Below are 22784 nucleotides of genomic sequence, written 5' to 3'. Positions count from 1 at the left end.
CAGGGACGCTGCCGCCCGGTCCCGTTTGTGGCAAGGCAGGGGCCGACAGCCCTGCTGCCCGCACCGCACCGCTGCCCCGGGCCCCAGCAGCCTCCAGGCCCCTGGTATGCTGCCTGCGCAAAGAGGGGCGAGATGAGGTCCTGCCAAATCGTTAGGAAAAGGGCCAGGGCAAGGACAGGCAGGGCAGCTGGTGGGATGGGCGGGGGGTGCGGGGGGACACGGTCTGGGGAGGCCCCACTTCCCAGCGGGGCGCAGAGCTCCCTGCCTGGCTGAGCCCAGGGGACCAGAAGGAGCCACGCGGCAGGGACGGCCACGGGGACAGCCCCTGGCACAGCCCCGCGACCCAGACAGGTGCCGCGGAGCCGCCGGCCCCGGGCCAGGAGGGCAAGCGAGGCCGGGAGAGGCTGTGCCAAGGAGCAGGCAGAGTGGCCAACGTGGCCTACGGCCAGCTGGCACCCGGCGCGGGCCGGGGACGCACCCTGGGTGCTGCATGGCCCCCGCGGGCCACGTGCACGGGCCGAGGCCAACTCTGCCCGCAGCGCTGGGAGCAGATGAGCGCAGAGGTGCCCCGCGGAGGAGATGAGCGCGCCCGCTCGCAGCCCAGCGCCGGCGTGAGTCATTGTCTGGGCTAAACGAAAACACGTGTCCGGCCTCGTACAGGCTCCTCGCTCGGCTCGCGGAGGTGCTGGACACTGTAAACAGGGGCAGGGGGGAGGACCGGGCCAGCCCGGCTGCGCTCTTGGGTGGGCCCCCTGTCCCCCCAGCTCTCTGCACCGTCAGCCCTCCCACCCAACCGCGGTGCAGCCGCCCCAGAAACAGGCCCCCTCCCCACCCCAAGCACGGCCGGCCCCCGCAGCGAGGCAGCGCCGGGGGCGGCACAGGGGGCCCAAGGCCAAAGGACCCCCCCGAACCACAGCAGCCAGTCCCAGCTCTCTGAAGCCCTGCCTGGGCCGGGTGGTAACAGGGACCCCCGGCTGCAGGGAGACACCCGGACAGCCCGAACACACGTTGGCGTCAGCGGGGGGCTTGTGCCCAGAGCTACGAGGCAGCCGCTTCTCAAGCTGTGCCCCTGCCTGCTCCCACCCGCAGCGGGCACAGGGTCCCTCCGACAGCGGCTCCGCCGGCAGCATCCCCGCAGGCGCCCTGGGCTGCCAGGAGGTCGCCCCGGCATCGCACTGGACCCATCCCCACGGGGCCCTGGCTGGCAGCCCGGCTCCGGCGGGTGGAGGGGAGGAGGTCTTGCTGCTGCAGCCAGGGCTGGCGGAGGGTCCTGGCACTGTGGCCACCCCGTCCCCCACCAGCTGCCCCATGCCACCCGGCTGCCGTGTCTGTGCCGGCAGCTCTGCCCTGCCAAACCGGGGGGGCACCGCGGAGCCAAACACCGGCCCCGGCCCCTCGCTGGCGGCTGCTGTGAAGCTGCACTGCCCTGGGGACCCGGGGAGCGTGGCCCAAGCCAGGAGCTACAGTCCTTGGGGTTAGCAGGGTGGGAAGGAGGCCCCGGGGGCCTGCGGATGCCCGTATTTCGCACTTTTGGCTCCCGAGACCTGTGCAAGTTCCTCCCGCGGGGCCACAGGCTGCTGCCGCGATTTCACAACACTGCTGGCGAGCTCGGGGAGGGCTCCCCAGCCAGCTAAGCCCCAGGGCTGCTGTGAATGCTTCCCAGCTGCTGCCGGCCCTGGGAAGCCAAGCTGGTCCTTCTGACTCTCCCTCCTGCGCCGAGCACAGCAGGCCTTGGAGCAGGCATGGCCGCGCTGCCCGCCGGCTCCCAGCAGCTTCGGAGCAGCTCCCGGCTCTTCACAGAGCTGACAGCTCTGGGTGCAGAGGCACCTGCGGGGCCCGAGCTGTGCACAGCCAGGGCTGGGGGGAAGACAAGCGGCCAGCAAACTGTGCACCTCCTCGGGGTGCGGGCTGGGAATGCCACGGGGCCAGGCGCAGGGACGTGCCCACGTTACACCCAGCCCCATCAGTTGCTTGGGGCCACACTTGGTTCCCCCAGCCCCGGAGGCAGGGTGCTGTGCCGGCACAGCAGTGCCAGCAGTGGCCCCAGCCCCGGATGCCAGCGCTTGAGGCTGCTGAAAGCCTCTTCCCCGGTGCTACCGGCAGTGCGGGAACTGCTGCGTCCCCCTCGGAGACAGGGGCAGAGGGACATGGCCACAGTCCCCTCCCATCTGAGACTGACCCGAAAACGGTGCCCAGGACCGCGGGTCAGCCCGGACGTCACCTCACCCAGCTTACAGGAAAAGGGGAAGGAGAAACAGTGCCCAGAAAACGGTGCCCAGGCCCGCGGGTCAGCCTGGCCATCACCTCACCCAGCTTACAGGAAAAGGGGAAGGAAAAACAGTGTCCAGAAAATGGTGCCCAGGCCCATGGGTCAGCCTGGATGTCACCTCACCCAGCTTACAGGAAAAGGGGAAAGAAAACCAGCTTCTGGGGAAAAAGTCTGATGAAATCCTCTGCAGCTACAATGTCATAGATGCCCCTCGCCTGCCCCGGCTGTGACACCCTGCTGTGGCCCTGTCCTGCTCCAGTCACCCTGACCCCAGGAACAGGGCAAGATTTGGCCAATTGTGCCCACAGGGATGCTTGTCCCCACGTCTCCGGTGCTCCCGACTCACGTGCTGGGGACGTGGAGAGGAGGGAGGGTGGCCCCAGGACAGGCTGCCAGCATGGCTGGACTCCGGAGCCCGGGTCAGACCCGCTCCCCCAGGCACCGGGACGGGCCCGGTGCTCCAGCTGGACACCCCGCCTCCACCTCGGGGAGCACGGCAGGACGCGAGGCAGAGCAGCAGAGCTGGGGCTCAAGTTCCTCCTCGGCTGCAAACCCAGAGCCTGGATGTCACCAGAGCCACCAACTTGCTGCAGAAGGTTTCTGTCGCAATTTAGGGGCTGGGAGCTATCGGCTGCAGCATGGGGCCTGCCCGGGGAACCGGTGCAAGGGAACTTCACCGTCTGTCACCCAGGCTGGGGCTCGCAGCCCCCTGTGGTGGCCGTCCCTTGCCAGCAGGTGCCACTGCCGAAACACTCACACCACGCCCGCTGCAGCAGAGCCAATGCTTTACAGGAGAGGCCAAGGCCAACTACAGAGCTGGGAGCACTGCCTGGCATCCCTCATCCCTTGTCTGAGACGTGTGCCTGGCTACGAGCATGCTGGCAGGGCCTGCCCCAGCGCCCCTTGGCCTCCCTCACCCCTCTGGTCCAATGCAGAAGTTGGTTAAATAAACTCAATGCCCTCGTATTTCACGCTCCCGATCCTGGTCTCGGGCAGGAGGAAGCGCCCGTCCAGCGTGAAGGCCATGATGTAGCTGGCGATCTTGCCGTTGTCCTCTTCTGATTTCAGCGCCACGATGATCTGGTCGTCCGTGTCGGGGATGAACTTGAAGGAGGAGAAGCCGTGGGTGGGGACCACCTCGCCCACGCGTCCCACTGTCACGTCCCTGAAGTCCTGGGTGGAACTCAGCAGCAGGTTGGTGCCTCGCCGCTCGTCCGCCTTCTCGTTGTATCGCTCGTGGCTGGCACGGCGCGGCAGGAAGAACCAGCGCTGCAGGGTGTCGCTCCAGGAGGCCGACTCGTGGATCAGGTAACCTGCGGCAGGGAGTGGCATCTGATGGCACCAGGCAAACAGGGCACCTGCCAGGCTGGGGCGGGACCCTTCCCCGCTCCAAAAGACACCACAGTCCCGTGCAGGCAACCGCTGCGAACGTTTCCACCTCCTCCTGCCCCGCTGCCCGTGCGGCAGCCCCCCCAACCCCTCCCAGAACCGGGCAGGGGCACCCTGGCACGGCCTCCTCTGCCCGGGGGCCTGGCTGCCAGGCACGGTGCCGGCTCAGCCACCCTCCAGCTGCTCGTGGCACAGCTGGGGGAGAAAACCAGCCAGGGCAGGCTCCGGCCTCTCCACCAGGACACGGGGAGGTCTCTGGCCTCCAGCGTCCTTTAAATCTCACACCAGTCCCAGCATCTGTGGGGAGGGAGACCCCAGCCCCGGAGCCCGCAGAGGGTGTGGGGACACGGGGCTGCAGGAGGGAGCCTCGCTCAGTACCTGGGGGTCGGATCCCCGCCGCGGCCCTCAGCACATTGTAGTTTGCCACCCAGTTCTCATGGCCCACGTCACCCTTGTAGCCGATGACCTTCACCCACTCGGGGTTCTCGTTCACCACCTCCCCCGTCGTCGTGGTCCACTCCTTGCCCAGTCCCCCCACGTAGAGGTGCTCGTCCTTCACCGCCAGCCATTCCGCCTTGAAGCCTGCAGCGGAGAGAATGGCACGAGCCGGGGCTCGGCCAGCACACGGACATCAGAGCGGCCCCCGCTCCCTCGAACGCCACACCACACGGGGCACAGCCTTCCCCGGGCAGGAATTGCCCCTATCCCGGCCGCGTTTATGGGGGTCACAGAAAAGGTGCACCCCACCCCGGCGAGCCGCAAAGAGCCAAAAGCTTCACTGCTCTGCATCTGCAGGGCAGGACGGGAGAGCTCACCTTTGCCCACTGTGCCGTCCCCGTCCGGGAGGATCACCCAGGGCACCACCTTGTTGCCCTCAATCTGATAGACCACTCCTGTCCGGTCGTCCACGGCATACAGCTTCCCGTTGAAGACGACCAGCTCGGAGAGCTCCATGCCCCTGCCCTTCTCAGCCAGGTGGGACCGCAGCACGCTCTCGTCTTTGTCCCACTCCACCGTCACGCTGTCCCCGCTGTCCGACAGCACTAGGTAGCCTTTCTTCAGGTAACTGAACCAGGTGTGCTCCTCAGAGCCCCGGGACTGCGTGTCCAGGTCCGCAATGACCCCGATGCGGTAGCGCACGCCCTCGGGGTTTCTCTGGGGTGGGGACAGCGGGTAGGTGTCATTGTAGCGGTCCCCTGCCTGCAGGCTGAGCTGCCAATTGCGAGGATTGGGTGGGCCGTGCCGTGCCGGGGAGGACCGGTGCAGGCAGAAGAGCAGCAGCACAAACCCCACGCAAGCTGATGACAGCACGATGGCCTTCCAGCGCAGTCGGAAGCGGGGGTCGGTACCCTTGGTCATGGACGCGAGGACAGGCAGACCACCCACGCTGATCCGGAGGGGGCTCATAGACTCATGGCAGGGCGGGATGGGCATCAGACCGGGGCCGAGGAGAACCTGGTGGCAAAGAGGGGAGGAAGCAGGTCAGAGAGCTGGAACCCGAGCTCGGGGGGCAGCGGGGCACAGCCGCGAGGGAGAGGCGAAGGGCCCCATCCCCTCTCCTGCAGCAGAAGGTGCTCCCGCCTCACGCAGGGAAGAGCCAGCATGCCAAGGGGGCTGCTTGGCTGCTGGAGCCACTCTCAGCCCTTTCTCACCCCCCCTCTGCACTCCCAGACCAGAAGGAGCCCCGGCACGTCGGCAGGCACATGCGACCTGCTCGACATCTCTACCTGCCCCAGAGTCCGCAGCAGCCCAGGCCGAGGCACCCCGGCCCGCGGCGAGCCCCTAGGACCTGTGCCGGGGTGTCCTGCTGAGCAGCCTCCCCGCACAGCGCCGGGGAAGGATGTTCCCCTCCGGCGGCGAAGACCACCCTCGCTGCCTCCGGAGCGGCTGACTGACCTGGCCCAGCGCCTGCGGCCCCCAGGAACCGGCCCCGCTGGTGAGCAGGGAGTGTGTCCCCAGGCCCCGTGGGGACACCGGGGGACACGTGGCAGCTCCGCCCAAGCAGGATGCCAACGCCTGAGGAGGAAGCTCAGCGCCTGGGTCCAAGGGACGCGCACCCCGACGTGCCCAGCCTTAAAGTCACAGCGGCCCCCCCTGCCCCCAGGCCTGCCCACGGTCACAGTGTGTCCCCCGGGCAGGACTCGCAGGTGGGGTACCTTCAGCCCACCCCCGGCTGCGCCCACCCGCAGGGCCGGGGCCCCAGCACTGCCGCTCCCTGCCACCTCCCTCCGCACAGCGCGAGGGACGCAGCAGCTCCCCGGGCTCCTGCAGACGGGCACTCCAGGCTGCGCGGGGTGCAGGGAGCAGGCAGCTCCCCGGGACTGGAAGCTGCTCCAGTGCCACCCGCTCTCACCCCGTGCCACGCAGCCGCGGGCGAGGACACCCCGCTGGGCAGCAGCCCCCCAGCCCGGGGCAGGGCAGGGGGGTCCCCGGCCCCTGGCCCAGAGCTGTCCCCAAAGGGCCGGGCACCGGCTGCAGTGGGGCCCCGGGCCTGGCACTGGGCACGGGCCGTGCTCCCCGCGGGCGGCCGCGCCGTGGGGCTCTCAATGTGCCTTTCAGCAGCCCGAGGTGCGAACAGAGGCTGCATTGAGCGTGGGGGGCCGAGCCCCGGGCGGAGGGGGGGGGATCCCCGCCGCGGCTGGGACACGGGAGGGCCCACGGGGGCCGGCTGCTCGCCCCGGGGCCCCGCTGCAGCAGGGGGGTCCATGACCCCGCGGGGAGGGGGGGGGGGTCGCCCCGCCGGGACCCCGGAGCATCGCCCAGGGCAGGGCCGCGGGGACCCCACTCAGGACACCGGCCCCCACCGCGGCTGCAGGGACCCCAGCACCGCCCCGAGCATGGACACGGGGACCCCCCGACCCACCCCGGGCGTGGACCGGGGGACCCCCGGCTCCGCCGGGCGCGTCCTTGGGGACCCCCGAGCCCCTTCCCCGAGCGAGCGGCCGGGAGGGCGGCACACCGCCCGGGGGACCCCCGGGACCCCACGCACCCCTCCCCCGGTCGGAGCCTCCCGGGCCCCGATGCTCCCGCCCGAGCAGGGTGCTTGGGGCCCGCGGAGCTCCCGCCCCAGCCCGGCGGGGACCCCCGGTGCTGCAGCACCGGACCGGCCTTAGGGGCCCAGGGCGCTGCCCGGGCCCCGCGCCCGCCCCGGCCCCCCCGCGTCCCGGTGTCCCTCTGTCCCGGTGTCCGGGTGTCCCGCTGTCCCCTGTCCCGCTGTCCCCGCTCACCGCGGAGCCGCCCGAGCGCAGCCGCCCGCCTCCCCCGCCGCCGCCTGCCCCGCCGCCGCCTACAGCTCCCGGCAGGCCCCGCGCCCCGCCACGGCAGCCGGCAGCGGCCAAACCACGGCGGCCGGGGCGGGAACTACAACTCCCGGCAGCCCCCGCGCGTCACCGCCCACGCCGCACCGCCCGCCGCGCCGCGGGGGCTGCTGGGGGATGCAGTCCGCACCGCGGCCCGCTCCGCTGCGCGCCCCAACCGGGCCAGCCCCGGCCGGAGCCGAACCCCCCCGCCCCCCGCCGCCGCCGCGCACAGGGCGATTGGAGCCCGGTGACAGCGGGACGCGGTGCGGGGCCGAGAGGGCCCTGCGGGGTGGCGTCTCCAGCGCCCGGTGGGCCCAGCCCGGCTGCCCGGTGGGCACGACCCCGCTGCAGACCCCGCTGCAGACCCCGGTGCCGGCCGGCCCCCAGCCCGCGGCTCCTCCTGCCGCGCCCGCGTTGTCCCGGGCGTGCCCCGTGCCCCCCCGCCATTTGGGGTGCGTGGAGCGGGGACAGATCCTGCCCGGCGCGGTGGGACACGCGTGCGTGTCTGGCTGCCAGCGGCCGCCCGCGGAACGCCCGTCCCGGCTCGGGGCTGGGCAGACTCCGGTGTCCCCAGGCCCGGGGAGCCCCGTGCGGCTCTGCCGGCGTGGGGCAGGGTCCCGCGCCGGAGCGGAGCTGCAGCCGCCGGGGTCCCAGCCCCCTGCGCCGACTCCAGCATCTGGAGCCGCTTGCCAGCACGCGCCCTCCCCGTGCCCTGACCCCGGGCCAGCACTGGCCATGGCCACCGGCCCAGCGCTGGCAGGCGTCGGGAGCACACATGGTTAACGCCGGCCGCCTGCGCCGCTGGGCTCGGATCTGGCAGTGGGAGGGCTGCGTGCCTTGTCCCGCTCCTCCGCTGCCTCCTTTACTTTCTAGAAAGTGCATTTCCGCCCCGGGCCGAGGGAGAAGAGGCTGCGAGAGCGGGAGGCGGCCGAATCGCCACGGGCAGGCTCTGCCCTGCGCCCCGGGGCTAGCCGGGCAGCGCCGGGGGGATGCTCTAGGGAAGGAAAGGCAGCGCCAGGAGGGAGCAGCCCTGCGCCGGAGGTAGGTGGGGGGGGTTGGGGGTCCCCGGCAGGCCTGGGGACCAGCGCCCCGGAGCTGCACCTTGTTGTGTACCCGGCCACGGGTGCTGCGGGATCGGTGCGGACTCACCCAGGAGGCGGCCTCGCCTCGCCAGGCGCATGGGTGCCCTGGGTCGCATCCAGCGAGGGGGACCCGTTGCTCCCCCTGCTCCGGGTGAGGACCCTGCCCTGCCTGCGAAGGGGGCGGTGGGGACTGCAGGGCTGAGCCTCCCCGTCCCCAACCTGCAGCAGCTCCGGGAGGACGCAGGCTGGGAGAGGGTCAGTGCTGGAGCCTGCAGCGCAGGCTCGACCCTGCAGATCCACCACGGCTCCCCCAGCCACGTGCCCACAAAGCCGGTCCCCACGAGCATGGCAAACCCAGGGCTGGGCCACCCCTTGGCATCTCTGCAGGGGACGCGGGGGCTGCTGGGGTCCCCAGCACAACATCTCGCCGGTGCTGCCGGCTGCCGCAGGAGCTGGAGGGCTGCGACGTCCCTGTCAGTCCTTGACCGCAGCCGCCCCGTGCAGCTCCCACCCTGCTGCCCACTGGGTCTGCGCTGCTCCAGGGGTGCAAACAGCTGTGCAACCGTCCCAGCTGCTGCAGCAGCAAAAGCGGAGGGAGCCGTCCCACCAGCATGTCCCTGGACACCAGAGGCATCCCAGCTCCAGCTGCTGCAGCTCGGGGGGGCTGTACCCACCACCCCGAGTGGGGAGGGTGAGGTGGGTGTGCAGCTCCTGCTGCCTCTGTGCTGCCCCACTGCTCTGAGCCCCCTCATCCCTCCCCTAGGGTTTGCCCTTGTTTCATCCTGGTCTTTATCACCGCCTGGAATGTGGTTCAGGATGTTTTGACTTGCAGTCCCAAGGCTTTAGCAGCCACTGAATTTACATCTCCAAACCACTCCTGGAGAGCATCCAACCCCAACAGGAAAAACAGCGTCCCTTCAGCAGGACTGTATACGCCCATGCATACCTGGGCACCTCACGTGCCTGCGGGTTGCAGGGGAAAACACGTGCTCGGAGGCAGGCTTACCTCCATTTCCAGCCCTACGACAGCCTGGGAAGCACGCTGCCTTTCTCAGTGGGAATTTCCTGGTGAAGGATTTCTTCTCCCTGCGGAGCAGTTGCCTGCAAAGCTGCATTTTTCCCCAGGGCTGAGCCTGCTGTGGGTCCCAGGGGAGTATCTGGTTTGACAGTCCCAAAGCTGAGGGAAAGCCACGGGCTTCCCAAAACCCCAGCGGGCTGCATGCCATGCTCACTGGCATGTGGCTGGCTCAGCTGGAGGCCAAGCAGGGTGAAGAGAGCCAGGGCCAAGCCTCCCCTCGATGATATCTGCTCACAAGCCCCCGGCCGAGCAGCTCCATTGCCTCTATCCCTGTGTCTGCTTCTCCCCTGCCCGCGGAGCAGAGCGTGGGCAGGCAGCAGGCCAGGGTGCAGGCAGGGAGGATGCGGCACCAGGCTGCCTACAGCCCTGCCTCTCCCCATACCCAGCAGCACCAGTGGAACAGGGGCTAAGATACGGGGCAAGAGGCGGGTGACAGGTACTCAGGAAGCACGTGAAGGGACCCTTTGCAGAGGGTGCGAGCAGCAGGAAAGCCCTTTGGAGCCTTTCCCCATCCCTCCGCCTCTTCCCAGCCCCGGCAAATGTGACTCATAAGCCAGGCATCCATCCTGGCCTCAAACACCCTCCGCGCCCGCTGCTGGAGCACGCCTGCCCAGTCCCCAGACCCCACCAGCCCCTGCGCTTGGGGGACAAGGGGAACAGCCTGCCTGGAGGCTGGCCCAGCCTGGTGATCACTGACTGGGGACCCCAGTGCTCAGAGAGCAGGCGTTCACCAAAACAGCAGGATTCCGCCCCAGACTCCCTCCCCGTGGCCTGGCCCATCCCCAGGACACGGGGCCATGCTGTGCAGGGCCCTTTTCCCCTTGGGGCAGGCACTCCAGGATCCTGGCAGAGCTGGTGGAGCACGGCCAGACAGCACAGGCGGAGGCTGTTTGGGGAGGGGAGGAAGGCAAAGCCCATATCCCTTCAGGGAGGCACCTGACCGAGACAGGAGCCTGGCGAGCAGCCTTCCCCATCCCGGTGCCACAGGGTGTGGGTGCAGGCAGCCTGTGCCTGCAGCCCTCTGCATCCGGTCACGCCCCGGCACCGCCTTGGACCCTGCTGCCACAGGATGCTGAGCAGCCGGACAGTGCACATGTGTGTGGCCACGGCTGTCCTGGTGCCTTCGGGGCCGCAGGGCGAGGTGCTGTGTGCCCGGCCCCACACCTGGAGCCAACACGGCTGTGATAAGGCAGGGAAGGGCAGCAGAGCTGCCTGAGTTGGGCCACGGTGCCACCAACTACTGCAAATATTACCTTTGGCCCCACACGGGATGTGGGCTACCAGGAAGGCTTCTCCCCATGGCGGCCGGCTCCACATCCATGTCTCCAGAGAAGCGGGTCTTGTCTCCTCGCAAACCCTCAGACCAAGGGCCAAAGCACAGGGGTGGGGGCCAAGGGCTGGCAGCTCCTGGAGCACAGGAGCTCCTTTCAGAGGGTCTGCGCTGCAGGCATCCCTACCTGCCCTGGGGAGGGAGGAAGGATGCAAATCACCCTCCCGGCCAGGGCTGCACCGCAACATTTACCCCACAGCATCTGGAGCTGCCTGTAATTTTCCCAGGTGCTGACACCCCAAGTTGCGGGGCAACTCTTTGGGAAGCAGCTGGAGCTGGGCCGAGTAGGAGCAGCAGTGCTTGGCCCAGGGTTTGGGCAGGGCGGCTCCGCTCCATCCTTGGCTTCCCAGCTAATCCCCTCTTCCGCACATGCCAGGGCTCTGCGGGCTGCATGGCCCCAGCTCGTTGGTGAGCCCAGTGCCCCTGCACTGCCCAAACGTGGGTCTCCCCAGGCACCCAGTGCAGTGTCACCCAGGCACGCGGCCCGGCTAAGAGCAGCTATTTAGGTACAGATGGTCCCTGCAGCTGCAAGAGATGTCTGTGCCCGCGCTGTGGGCTCTGCTGGGGAACGGCTGTTGCAAGAGCAGCCTTTTGGGGCTGGAAGCACAGCTGCACCCTGCCCAGGTCCTGTCCCGGGGACAACGCAGGGCACAGCCAGGCTGGCATGGCAGGGCATCTCTGCAGCTCCCGGCTCTGCCAGGCCTTGCATCAGCCATCCCTGGCATCTCGCAGGGCACTGCTGCAGCATGGAGGGGCTTTGGGCGCTCGGTGTCCTGCTGCTCTCCTGCCTGCTGCTGCCCTCCCCCGCGGGGAGCCAGACCAGCCCCAGCCCCGACCGGCATTTGCAGACGGACCCCGAGGAGGCACCGTCCCAGCACCACGCTGCCAGGTGAGGGGACCCCGGGGCTGGGGTGTTTCACAGCGGGGGACGGGGCAGCCCCGGCACCCCAAAGAGCCCCAGCCCCGACCCGTAGCTCCCTGTTGCGCTTTGCTTTCTGCCCTCCCCAGGGCCACGCGGGAGCAGAAGGCTGGCAGTGCCCAGGAGGGGCTGCCCCCACGGCCCCGCTGCGTCCGCTGCTGCGAGCCACCCGACCAGCGCTTCTCCTACCCCCAGTACCAGCCCCTGCCTCAGATCAACATGACCATCCTGAAAGGTGAGGGCTGGCGGGGGCCCTGGGCTGCGGCACTGCCCGTGGCCACCGCAGCCAAACCTGCAACCCCGGCACTCCATGCCGCCCGGCACCATGAGCCTGGCTGCTCTGCCAGCATCGCTCCGGGGCCAGCGCAAAGCTGGGCTCCCAGTGCTGGCCCTTTGGGGTGCCAGTCTCGCACAAATCGGGAGCAAGAAGCTGGGGCTGGTGCCCGTGGTCCGGCACCCTGCACAGGCAGAGGAGCAGTGGGCCCGAGACACCCCGGGGCATGAGCCACTCCTGCCTCAGTGGCCTCTGGGCAGCAGCTTTGGAGGCAGCATCCGAGGGCTGGGGTGGGGGGTCCCTGCTGTCTCCATCCCCTCCAGTCAGGCAAAGGGGCTTCCAGGGCGCTGGGTTTGGAGATGGCGCCAACCTCTGACAGCACAACTGTCCCTCCTGCTTCGCCCAGGTGAGAAGGGGGACCGCGGCGAGCGAGGCATGCAGGGCAAGTTTGGCAAGACAGGGGTGGCCGGCAGCAGGGGCCACACAGGGCCCAAGGGACAGAAGGGCAGCGTGGGTGCCCCGGGGGAGCGCTGCAAGAGCCACTACGCCGCCTTCTCGGTGGGCCGCAAGAAACCCCTGCACAGCAATGACTACTACCAGACCCTCATCTTCGACACGGAGTTTGTCAACCTCTACGACCACTTCAACATGTTCACGGGCAAGTTTTACTGCTACGTCCCCGGGATCTACTACTTCAGCCTCAACGTGCACACCTGGAACCAGAAGGAGACGTACCTGCACATCATGCACAATGGGGCAGAGGTGGTGATCCTCTACGCCCAGGTGAGCGACCGCAGCATCATGCAGAGCCAGAGCGTCATGCTGGAGCTGCAGGAACAGGATGAGGTCTGGGTGAGGCTCTACAAGGGCGAGCGCGAGAACGCCGTCTTCAGCGATGAGTACGACACTTACATCACCTTCAGCGGCCACCTCATCAAGTACAGCGGGGACCCCTGAGCACCTGCTCCACCCTGCTCCCCCTCCCCTGGGGCGGGTGTCCCAGGAGACCCTGCGACCCCCTCACCCCAGGCATGCCACCCACCATTGAGCTGTTAGCCCTTCTACATGCCACTACCCCCAGCAGCCACGTGTGTGTGAATACCTCCACCCCAGCTCCGTGAGGCCGATTGGATGCACCTGGAGGAGTCGGAGCCATTTCCAGCCTCTGCTGCATTTGTGACCTGGGAAGCAGCCACTCACCTGGGGTGGGCAGGGAGCTCATCCCCACCTGTGCCTGCTTCAGAGCTGGGTTTGCTGGGGCACAGGCATTCATGGCACTGGCTGTGAGGTGGCACCAGCTGAACGCGTTTGACGGCCGGTGCCCTGGTGCAAGGCAGCACAGACACGTGCACCGTATTCCTCCCTTGCCCCGCTTGCACTGTGTCATGCTCTACAGGCTCCTTCTCCTGGAAAAGGGCAGAGGGTGCTCAGCATCCAGCAGGAAAGGCAATAAAACCACTAAGGGCCCCTCTTCCCTTCCACGGAGCTGGGTCCCAACAGCGCGGATGTTGAAGCACGGCACTGGGTACCCTCTGGGCTGACACTTCCCCCAGGTGCTCTAGCAAGGGGGCAGATTACATTAGTTCCCCTCTGCAAGTCCCTGTCACAATTCCCCCGCCGCAGCCTCTGCTCGGTGCCAACGCTGCCGAGGAGGGGCTGGCTCCCCACCGGCAGCCCTGGGTGCAGGGCCTTTGGCCTCAGCTGCTTCCTCTTCAGTTAGATTATCTGCTGGCCAGGCTTTGTACTTTTATAGATGCAATAGCAAAGCAGGGCCCAGGGCAGCATGCTGCCCCCCGCCCTCTGTACAGCTTCTGACCACATTAAACACCCCAGGTTTTTGAGTCCTACTCACGCTTTTGGTGCGTCCTCTTGCTTTGTGTGTGCGGGGGCTCCGAGCCGCTCGGGGCAGGTGCCAGCTCCTGGGGTGCAGGGGCTCCCCGAGAGCCGCAGGCCAGCGCGGTGCTGCTGAGCTGGTGGTGGGAAGGGAAAGGAAGGGAAGGGTAAGGAAGAGAAAGGCAGACCATCCCTGGAGAGCCAGGGAGACCCGAGCTGGGCTCCATGAGGGCCAGGGAGCTGAGCGCAGTAAGATCTGTCAGCCTGCGAGCAGGGCAGGCTCAGTGGCTGGGTTTACCAAGAGCGCAGATCATCCAGCAAGGCCATGGTGACGAGGCAAGTCTGCGGTGAAGCCAGGAAGCCAGTGGGTCGTGTCCGGATCAGCAGGTCTATGGCTGGGCAGGGCTGCAGCTGGAGCCAGCATCCCCCCAGCACAGCAGGGAAGGGAGGGTGGGCTCAGGGCTGAGCTTAAATAGAGCCCCAGCCCCACAGGTGGGGGTGGGTGGGGGTCCAGGTGCGGCTGGTCAGGGCCGTCTGGGGCTGGCAGCACCCTCAGGGCCCTGGCACCGCTGTCCCCGTCTGCATGGCAGGGCCTGTTCTGGGACACACGTCGGTCGCATCCTCGCACTCATGTCCCATTTTGGGGTGCACGTTGGTTGCACCCCTGTATATGTGTCCCATTTTGGGACACACGTCGGTCGTATCCCTGCACACATATCCCATTTTGGGACACATGTTGGTCACATCCCCGTACATGTGTCCCATTTTAGGACACACATCAGTTGCATCCCTGCACACATGTCCCAATTTGGGACACATATCAGTTGCATCCCCACACACACGTCCCATTTTGGGGTACACATCTGTCGCATCCCCACATACACATCCCATTTTGGGGCACATGTCTGTCGCATCCCAGCACACACGTCCCATTTTGGGGCACATGTCTGTCGCATCCCGGCACACACGTCCCATTTTGGGGCACATGCCTGTCGCATCCCCACAGACACGTCCCATTTTAGGACACACGTGTCACATCCCCACACACATGTCCCATTTTAGGACACACGTCTGTCGCATCCCCACACACGCGTCCCATTTTGGGGCACACGTCTGTCGCATCCCCACACACACGTCCCATTTCGGGGCACACGTCTGTCGCATCCCCACACACACGTCCCATTTTGGAGCACACGTGTCGCATCCCCACACATGTGTCCCATTTCGGGGCACACGTCTGTCGCATCCCCACAGACACATCCCATTTTGGGGCACACGTGTCGCATCCCCACACACGTCCCATTTTAGGACACACGTGTCGCATCCCCACACACACGTCCCATTTTAGGACACACGTGTCGCATCCCCACACACGCGTCCCATTTTGGGGCACACGTGTCGCATCCCCACACATGTGTCCCATTTCGGGGCACACGTCTGTCGCATCCCCACACACACATCCCATTTTGGAGCACACGTGTCGCATCCCCACACACGTGTCCCATTTCGGGGCACACATCTGTCGCATCCCTGCACACACATGTCCCATTTCGGGGCACACGCCTGTCGCATCCCGGCGCGCTCGCCCCATTTTTGGCCACACCTTGGTCGCATCCCGGGACACTCGTCCCATCCCGGGACACTCGTCCCATCCCGGCACACGTGTCTCATCCCGGCGCACACGTCCCCTCCTTGGGCACACTCCCCAGTGCTGGGAAGCTCGGCCCGTCCCGGGACACCCGGGCGCAGGCGGTGCCGGGCGCTGGGGGCGGCGCGGGGCCGGGGCCGGGGCCGGGGCCGGGGCCCATCCCGGGGCGGGCGGAGCTCCGCGGGCCGCGCCTCCGGGCGAGCCGTGCCGGGCCGTGCCGGGCCCCGGCAGTGCGGGCAGAGGCGGCGGCGGCAGCGCCATGGCGGAGGCGCAGGCGGAGCCCGGGCGGCGCGGCAAGAGGGCCGGGCCGGGGGAGCCGGCGGCGGCGGAAGCGGAGCGGGCGGGACGGCGGCGGCGGAGGTGGGCGGCGGGCCGGGCCGGGGGGCCGGCGGCCGGGAGCGGGGCCGGGATCGGGGCCGGGATCGGGGGGACGGCGGCCGGGATCGGGGCCGGGATCGGGGCCGGGATCGGGGGGACCGGGACCGGGATCGGGGCCGGGATCGGGGCCGGGATCGGGGGGACCGGGACCGGGATCGGGGCCGGGATCGGGGGGACCGCGGCCGGGATCGGGGCCGGGATCGGGGCCGGGATCGGGGCCGGGATCGGGGGGACCGGGACCGGGATCGGGGCCGGGATCGGGGGGACCGCGGCCGGGATCGGGGCCGGGATCGGGGCCGGGATCGGGGCCGGGATCGGGGGGACCGGGACCGGGATCGGGGCCGGGATCGGGGCCGGGATCGGGGGGACCGGGACCGGGACCGCGGCCGGGATCGGGGCCGGGATCGGGGCCGGGACCGGGACCGGGATCGGGGGGACAGCGGCCGGGATCGGGGCCGGGATCGGGGCCGGGATCGGGGGGACCGGGACCGGGACCGGGACCGGGATCGGGGCCGGGATCGGGGGGACCGGGACCGGGATCGGGGCCGGGATCGGGGCCGGGATCGGGGCCGGGATCGGGGGGACCGCGGCCGGGATCGGGGCCGGGTTCGGGGCTCAGGCGGACGCGGCGGGCGCTGGCCGCGGTGCTGGCCCGGCTCGGCCCGGCCCGGCCCGGCGGGGGGCACCGGCTCAGCACCGAGGCCTGGCCCGGCTCTCACCCCCCTTCCCGGGCAGCTTCCAGCCGGCGGCGGAGCCCCTGGGAACCACCGTCCTGCACGACACCGTCAGCACCCGCCCGCAGCCCCTGCCAGGTGAGGCACCCCGGGCACGGCGCCCGCTGCACCCCCGGGGCCCCACCGGGCTGGGGCCGGTGCCGGCGCTGATGCCGGTGCTGGTGCCGATGCCGATGCCGGTGCCGATGCCGGTGCCGACGCTGAGCCGCACGGGCTGCGCTCCCCGCTAACCCCGTCCCCCATGTCCCCGCCTGCCCCAGCGAGGCACTTCGACACCAGGACGACGGAGCCCGTCAGCTTCTTCTTGTCCGGCCTGGAGGAGCTGCTGGCTTGGCAACCCGACGGCAACGACGACTTCAACGTCTCCGCTGTGCCGCTGGCGAAGCGCCAGCCCCCGCTCCACAGCAAGAGGCCCCGGACGCTGGTGTGCCATGACATGCGCGGCGGGTACCTGGAGGACAGGTACGTGCTGGGCGGAGGGGAGATGTAGCAACGGGGCTCAACATCTCAAACCCCAATCCTCTTCTACCTCTGCTTGATTTGTTTCCCGCCGGCTTGGCCGCAGGTGGGCAGGGATGGAGAGGTTTGGCTCTTGGCGCTGGAGCGTGGCAACTTGGCTCGGGCCAGCCCTAGCCGGGGTCTGCAGGGGTGGCTCGGCGCCACAGCTCTGCCCAGCTCCTGGGTCATGAGTCAGGCTCCTGCCCAGCCCCGCAGCCGTCTGCCGGCGTCCTTCCCGCATTGCCCAACCCTCTTCCTCTCTGCCGCCGCAGATTCATCCAAGGCTCATCCACACGCAATCCCTACGTCTTCTACCACTGGCGGTACATCGACGTCTTCATCTACTTCAGCCACCACACCGTCACCATCCCGCCCGTGTGCTGGACCAACGCAGCGCACAGGAACGGCGTCCCCGTGCTGGGTGAGGGCAGGGCCGGCTGCAGGGCTGGCGGCTGCAGGACCGGGCCTGGGAGAGCCCCAGGCGGGTTTGTCGGGGTGTGCGGCCAACGCTGCTCTCACCGCCTCCGCAGGCACATTCATCACGGAGTGGACGGATGGGGAGAAGCTGTGCGAGGCGTTCCTGGCCGGCGGGGAGGAGGCGTACCGTGCTGTGAGCAAGCAGCTGGCCCGCATCGCCCAGCACTACCGCTTCGACGGCTGGCTCGTCAACGTGGAGAACACGCTGAGCGTGAGCCGCAGTCGCGCCCTGCCCACCCCGCTGCCTCCTCCCCTGCCCTCACGCTGCTCCGGCGGGGCCCCTCGCCTGCCTCGTGCCCACTGTCCCTGCTCTCTCCTGCCAGGCAGCGGCGGTGGGGAACTTGCCCCCCTTCCTGCAGCACTTGACGGCGCAGGTGCACAGCGCCGTGCCGGGGGGGCTGGTGATCTGGTACGACAGCGTCCTGCAGAACGGCACGCTGAGATGGCAGAATGAGCTGAACGAGGAGAATAGGTGAGGCCGGGCCCTGCCTGCCCCGCCACATTGCCCAGGCAAAACTGGCCCCAGGCGGGGGGCACGAGCCCACCCCAAACCCGGCGCTTGGGGGTGGGCAGGGCATGGCCTGCACAGCCCTCGGTGGGGTGGTCTACGGGGACAGCCGCAGCATCCGCCCTGCCACCCTGACCCTCGTCCCCAGGGTGTTCTTCGATGCCTGCGATGGGCTGTTCACCAACTACAACTGGAAGGAGCAGCACCTGGAGCGCACGCGCGCGCTGGCCGGGCTGCGCCGCACCGACGTCTACGTCGGCATCGACGTCTTCGCCCGCGGGGACGTGATCGGTGGTGGCTTCGACACTGACAAGGTAGGCGTGCCGGGGCCGGGAGCAGGACCCTGGGCTTCCCCCGGGTGCAGGGCTCTGAGCTCCCACCGATGGCTGTGCCATGCCGGGCTGCTAATCCGGGGATGCAGCGGTGAGGAGTGGGGGAACCGGGAGCCGCTGGGCTGCCAGCCACGCGTGGAGCGGGAGCTGGCAGATCCCGGTGCTGCAGTCCCTGGAGAGGGAGATGCCACAGCACATCCCCACGGCGTTGTCCTGCCCCGCCATGGGGCCAGCAGGACCTAGGGGGAGTGGACACGGGGCAGGTGACAAGGTGACCAGCTGGCCTGGCCCATGCTGCTCACCACCCGTCTCCGCAGTCCCTGCGCCTGGTCCGCCAGTACGGCCTCTCCGCAGCCATCTTCGCTCCCGGCTGGGTCTACGAGCACCTCGGGGAGGAAAACTTCCTGCACAATGAGAACAAGTGAGGGCGGCTCGGCATGGTGGGGGCCATGGCGGGGAGATGGGCCCGGGAGCACCCCGCGCTGGGAGGGCTGCTGGGTGGTGGGACAGGGCTGCCGGGAGACTGTGGCTGCCCGCCGGGCCCAGGCTGGCCCTGCGCTGCCCCAGCTGGGGCGGTGCCGAATGCCGTGCCAGGGCCGCGCCGAATGCCGTGCCAGGGCCGCGGCTGTAGCAGGGGTCTCCGCTCAGACACCTGCCTTTCTCCCCAGGTTCTGGGGCTCGCTGGCTGAGTACCTGCCCACGCACAGCATCTGCACGCTGCCCCTCGCCACCTCCTTCAGCCTGGGCATGGGCACCAGCAGGTTCCTGGCTGGGAAGGTGGGTGTGGGGTGACGGCTCAGCTCCGGCTGCGCAGGGCTGGGCTGGGCAGGGGGGGTCCCTGCTCCCAGCTCCTCGCCCGGCCCAGCTCACTCCGTTCTGCAGGAGGAAGAGGTCGGTCCCTGGTACGACCTGAGTGCGCAGGAGATCCAGCCCCTCTACCCGGAGCGCGAGGGCAGGCTGAGCACCAGCTGCTGCCTGCAGGACGCCTGGTACGGGGGCAGCTCCCTGAGGGTGCAGGGGACCATCCCCCCCGGCGAGGAGAGCGTGGCCATCCGGTGAGTTGCGGGGCAAAGCCCTCTTGCCATCTCCTCAGTGCTGAGCTGGCGCCGTACCGTCATGGTATGGCCCACATGGTCCGGGCAGAGCTGTGCGGCCCTGGGACCTCGTGGCGAGCGTGCCGCGGGGCTCTGCCCGCACTGCCCAGCAGACCTAACCCGATGCATCTTCTTTTTCTCTCCTCTCTCTCTGTCTGTCTCTCTCTGGGTGGATTTGGGGTCATCAGCCTTTTCTCTTTGCAGGTGCCGGCGCCCCCCAAGCTCTTCCTGACCCTGCTCTACAAGCTGGAGGGGCCGCACCCTGACGAGTTCGCAGTTGCGCTGGAGCTCACCACCTGGGACTCGGGTACCTGCCACGAGGGCAACATCACCTCCCTGCCCGGTGAGGACCCCGACCCCCCGCGCTCTCTGCAGTGAGCACCCGCTGCAGCGCGCGGGACGAGCTCAGCCCCTTGCCCCACCCTGACCCCGCTACCTCCGGCAGAGCCCAATGGCCGGTATCACCCCCGGTTCCTCCCGGCACCGCCACCCGACCTCGCCAAGCTGCTCACCGCCTGCGACCGCGGCTCCCACGGCTGGACCAGCCGGTGAGTGCCCTGCCGGCACCCCGCATCCGTGGGCAGGTGGGCACACCCCGGGGCCCCCCGGCACCATGCCCACTCTGCCCCTTCGCTCTCAGGTGCTATGAGCTGGACCTGCAGGACTGCAGCCTGCGAGACCTCTCCCTGCTCGTGTCCCGCCACCAGCCCAGCCCGCAGGAGACACCCTTCACCTGCCTCCTCGGCGAGCTCCGGGTGAGTGCCCGCCGCTGCCGGCCGGGAGCCACCCGTCCCGGTGCTGCCCCATGCCGCCCCGCAGCTCTCGGCCCCAGCCCCGACAGTCCTGTGGTTCCCTCCGCAGGTGCTGGATGCGGCCAGCACGGTGGCCTCCCCGCCACAGGTGCAGAGCGTGTCGGCCTCGCAGCTCTGGTGGCAGCAGGGCCCCCAGCCGGAGCAGCTCTCGCTCAGCCTCACCCTGCGCTGGGCCTTCCCGCCCGGCCGGGCCAGCTGCTTCCGCATCCTCAGCCAGGGCGCCCGCTGCCTCCGGGGCCAGACGCCGCCGCAGCTCCTGGGGCTGGCGCACGCCTGCCTGTACCGCGCCGTGGGCCTGGTGGTGCCGCGGCCGGTGGCCGGGCTGTCCTGCCGGCTGGAGCTGCTGGTGGAGCCGGTGCTGTGTGACAAGCTGCCCGTGGAGCCCACACGCTGGGGGCGGCTGGTGCTGGTCTACTCCGAGCCAGCCGGCGGCACCAGCTGAGGCGGGCATTAAAGGCAAGCGTGGTGCAGCCCTGCGTCCGTGTGTCCCCTGTGCCAGCGGGCGGGCTGTGGGCGGGGGGCACGGCAGAGCCGGTGCTGGGGGCTGAGAGCGTGGAGGCTGCGTTTCGTCGCCCTGGGTCGGTGGGTCCCTCTTCTCCCACCGCCGTGGCTGCGCTAAGCCCTTGCCGTGGGGGCCCGCTGGGTGCTGGCCGGGACCCTGCGAGAGGCTGCCCAGGGACCCCAGCCCCGCTCCCGCAGCCCTTGCTGCCTGCAAGCTGCGTGCACCCAGGCTGGGGACGCCTGCCCTGAGACCCCCCACTAGCCCCAAATCTGCTCGCCTTGGGGACGAGCCGGGCGCGGGTGCGGAGCGGCCAGCACCAGCTCCGCTGCGGCGCTCAGCGCCGAGGAGCAGCCCAGCGCGGGCGGCCGCTGTGCCCGTCCGCCGTGGAGCCACCCCAGCACTGCCCAGCCCACGCTGCCCTCTCCCCAGGGCTGGCAGGCTGCGGCTGTGCCCGAGCTGCCTCCCCTGGATACCTTACGCGGGGAAGGAGAGAAAATTTATAGCAGCAATTATTTTCTCACAGTCTGGTGAGCAAGCAATTAGCAGGCAGGGAGGCAGGCGAGCGCACCGCGCAGCGGGGTCGCCCAGCCCCAGCTCCCTCCGAGCGCCGGCCCCGGTCCCACAAACAATGCTGGCTCCCGGTCAGGAAAATTAATATGTCAGCAGTTAAGCTGCTGCTCCTCTGGTGGGGGACTCGCTCTGAAATGAATTATCTGACGGTTTGAAAAATGAAGGGCTCGGCACAGCCAGGGGAGAGCACCCCGCTCCCTTGCTATGGTGAGGCCAGGGACCCCGGCGCGTTCCCCCCTCACCGGCCGCAGGCTGCAGCCCCCCGCCCAGCAGCACGCCGGGACAGCCAGACCCCCGCCACGGCCCCGCGCCCCAGTCAAAACCTGAGTCACCCTGGTTGAAGAAAGAAATCTTTATTAATAATTTCAATAATAATAATAATCCTTGTAATAATAATAATAATAATAATAATAATAATAATAATAATAATGTTTATTAGAATGGTCACACCTTTGAAGCATACAGGATGGGCCGGCGCCAGCCTGCGCGCTGGCGGCCAGCGCAGGGGTCTGCTGTAAGGAAGAAGCCAGTACAGCGATGGAAGGAGCTTTGTACAGGGGTGGGGGCGCGGGGCCGGGGCGGCCGGGGCTATGTACACCGGGAATAGAAAAGGGGGAGCTCGTTGCTGGAGCGTCGGGGGCATCTGCAGACTATAAAGTGAGGTTTGAGGAGTGGCGGAGCCACGCGGGGCGGGGGGCGAGGGGCTGAGCGCGAGGCCGCGCCGCGGGACGGGGCTGCACCCCGGGGTGGGCTCTGCGCCGCCGGGCACCGGACCTGGCGCAGCGGCTGCTGCAGACCGACCCCAGGGCTCGGGCTGGTCCCCGCGGGCGACGCCGGCCCCCGGTCCTGGGCGATGCAATGGCCGAGACCCCGCGCCGAGGGCCGGCGGCATCCCGCCGTCTCGGGTAGGGATGGGCGGCCGTGAGCGCGTCCCGCGCCGCGGAGCAGGCGGGAGCAGGATCGGGGTGGTCCTCGCCCCGGCTCAGCACAGGGGGCCGCGAGCGGCGTCGGTCGGGGTCGCTCCCTGCAGGGTGGGAGCCCCGGGTGTGTCAGGGGATAGAGGGGAGGGAGGGGAAAGGGATCGCAAGCGAGTTGCAAGCTCCTCTTAACAAAAATTCCCTTTAAAAGGCAGAGGCTCGTCCCCCTGCAACGCCCAGCGCCTCAGCAAAGCGGCTGCGCCGCCGCCCCGGCTCCACGTGGGAGCCGAGGCCTCGCACACTCGACACGCTGATACCCGGCAAGCGCCGGAGCTCGGGAAACACGAAGCCGGGTTCTCACCCTGGCGCCCGGTCCCCAGAGCTGGGGAAGGGGCGGCGTGCCGCAGCGCTCCGCGGGCACCCCCAGCGCTGCCGTGCCGGGGCGGAAAGGAAGACGTGGGTGCCCAGGCCCTGCGCCTGGGCAGGCGGAGGCCCCTCCGGATGCCCCCGCGCTCGGCGGCGTGCCGGATCTCCCTCCCTGCCGCGGGCTGCGGGGCCGGGGCGGAGAGGGGCCCCTCTGGTGCGTTCGGCCGGTCCGTGCTCGCCGCGGCGCTCCTCCGGGACTCGCTCGCTCGGTGCGTGTGTGGACAGTATGGGACTTTCACTTGGCTGTTGCCGCTTTGCTTTTATTTTCTTTTTTTTGTTGTTTTGCTTTTAACTTTTTTATTTTTGATTTTTTTTTTTTTTTTTTTTTTTGTGTGTGTGTGTGGATTTTTTTTGCCCTTCCTGGTCCCAGAAGGAAACGGCCGCGGTTTCACTACAACAGAAACAGAGAGGCAGG

General features: G+C 68.8%; 3 protein-coding genes across 3 annotated transcripts; 2 read left to right on the top strand and 1 right to left on the bottom strand.

Annotated features, from left to right (window-relative positions):
- Positions 1 to 3086: 3086 nt before the first annotated feature.
- Positions 3087 to 5092, bottom strand: CANT1 (calcium activated nucleotidase 1). The gene is made up of 3 exons (XM_075719718.1): positions 4474 to 5092; positions 4037 to 4240; positions 3087 to 3582 (listed from the first exon to the last, which is right to left on the bottom strand). The coding sequence occupies exons 1-3, from the start codon at positions 5090 to 5092 to the stop codon at positions 3212 to 3214; spliced, it is 1194 nt and encodes a 397-aa protein (XP_075575833.1). The 3' UTR covers positions 3087 to 3211.
- Positions 5093 to 11193: 6101 nt separating this feature from the next.
- Positions 11194 to 12597, top strand: C1QTNF1 (C1q and TNF related 1). Its single transcript, XM_075719925.1, has 3 exons — positions 11194 to 11336; positions 11456 to 11601; positions 12047 to 12597. Exons 1-3 carry the CDS (start codon positions 11194 to 11196, stop codon positions 12595 to 12597), a joined length of 840 nt encoding a protein of 279 aa, XP_075576040.1.
- A 2783-nt stretch (positions 12598 to 15380) lies between these two features.
- ENGASE (endo-beta-N-acetylglucosaminidase) lies at positions 15381 to 20396 on the top strand. The gene is made up of 14 exons (XM_075719924.1): positions 15381 to 15481; positions 16235 to 16311; positions 16494 to 16695; positions 17004 to 17152; positions 17262 to 17419; positions 17532 to 17680; positions 17865 to 18030; positions 18366 to 18469; positions 18717 to 18825; positions 18931 to 19103; positions 19331 to 19493; positions 19587 to 19690; positions 19783 to 19897; positions 20004 to 20396. The coding sequence occupies exons 1-14, from the start codon at positions 15381 to 15383 to the stop codon at positions 20394 to 20396; spliced, it is 2163 nt and encodes a 720-aa protein (XP_075576039.1).
- Positions 20397 to 22784: the final 2388 nt, after the last annotated feature.

The sequence above is a fragment of the Pelecanus crispus genome, chromosome 12 (assembly GCF_030463565.1).
Source record: "Pelecanus crispus isolate bPelCri1 chromosome 12, bPelCri1.pri, whole genome shotgun sequence".
NCBI lineage: Eukaryota > Metazoa > Chordata > Aves > Pelecaniformes > Pelecanidae > Pelecanus > Pelecanus crispus.
The sequence above is the reverse complement of the archived record's forward strand: the minus strand, read 5'-3'. Positions and strand labels throughout refer to the sequence as shown.

Bases quoted from the DNA above. Each gene is read 5' to 3' on its own strand.
- CANT1 (XM_075719718.1), bottom strand. From the start codon at position 5,092: ATGCCCATCCCGCCCTGCCATGAGTCTATGAGCCCCCTCCGGATCAGC. The intron at 4,241-4,473 runs GTGAGCTCTCCC...TCTCCGCTGCAG, and splicing joins GGACGGCACAGTGGGCAAAG to GCTTCAAGGCGGAATGGCTG. The intron at 3,583-4,036 runs GTACTGAGCGAG...TCCCTGCCGCAG, and splicing joins GGCGGGGATCCGACCCCCAG to GTTACCTGATCCACGAGTCG.
- C1QTNF1 (XM_075719925.1), top strand. From the start codon at position 11,194: ATGGAGGGGCTTTGGGCGCTCGGTGTCCTGCTGCTCTCCTGCCTGCTG. The intron at 11,337-11,455 runs GTGAGGGGACCC...TGCCCTCCCCAG, and splicing joins TCCCAGCACCACGCTGCCAG to GGCCACGCGGGAGCAGAAGG. The intron at 11,602-12,046 runs GTGAGGGCTGGC...TGCTTCGCCCAG, and splicing joins CAACATGACCATCCTGAAAG to GTGAGAAGGGGGACCGCGGC.
- ENGASE (XM_075719924.1), top strand. From the start codon at position 15,381: ATGGCGGAGGCGCAGGCGGAGCCCGGGCGGCGCGGCAAGAGGGCCGGG. The intron at 15,482-16,234 runs GTGGGCGGCGGG...CTTCCCGGGCAG, and splicing joins GCGGGACGGCGGCGGCGGAG to CTTCCAGCCGGCGGCGGAGC. The intron at 17,681-17,864 runs GTGAGGCCGGGC...CCTCGTCCCCAG, and splicing joins GAGCTGAACGAGGAGAATAG to GGTGTTCTTCGATGCCTGCG.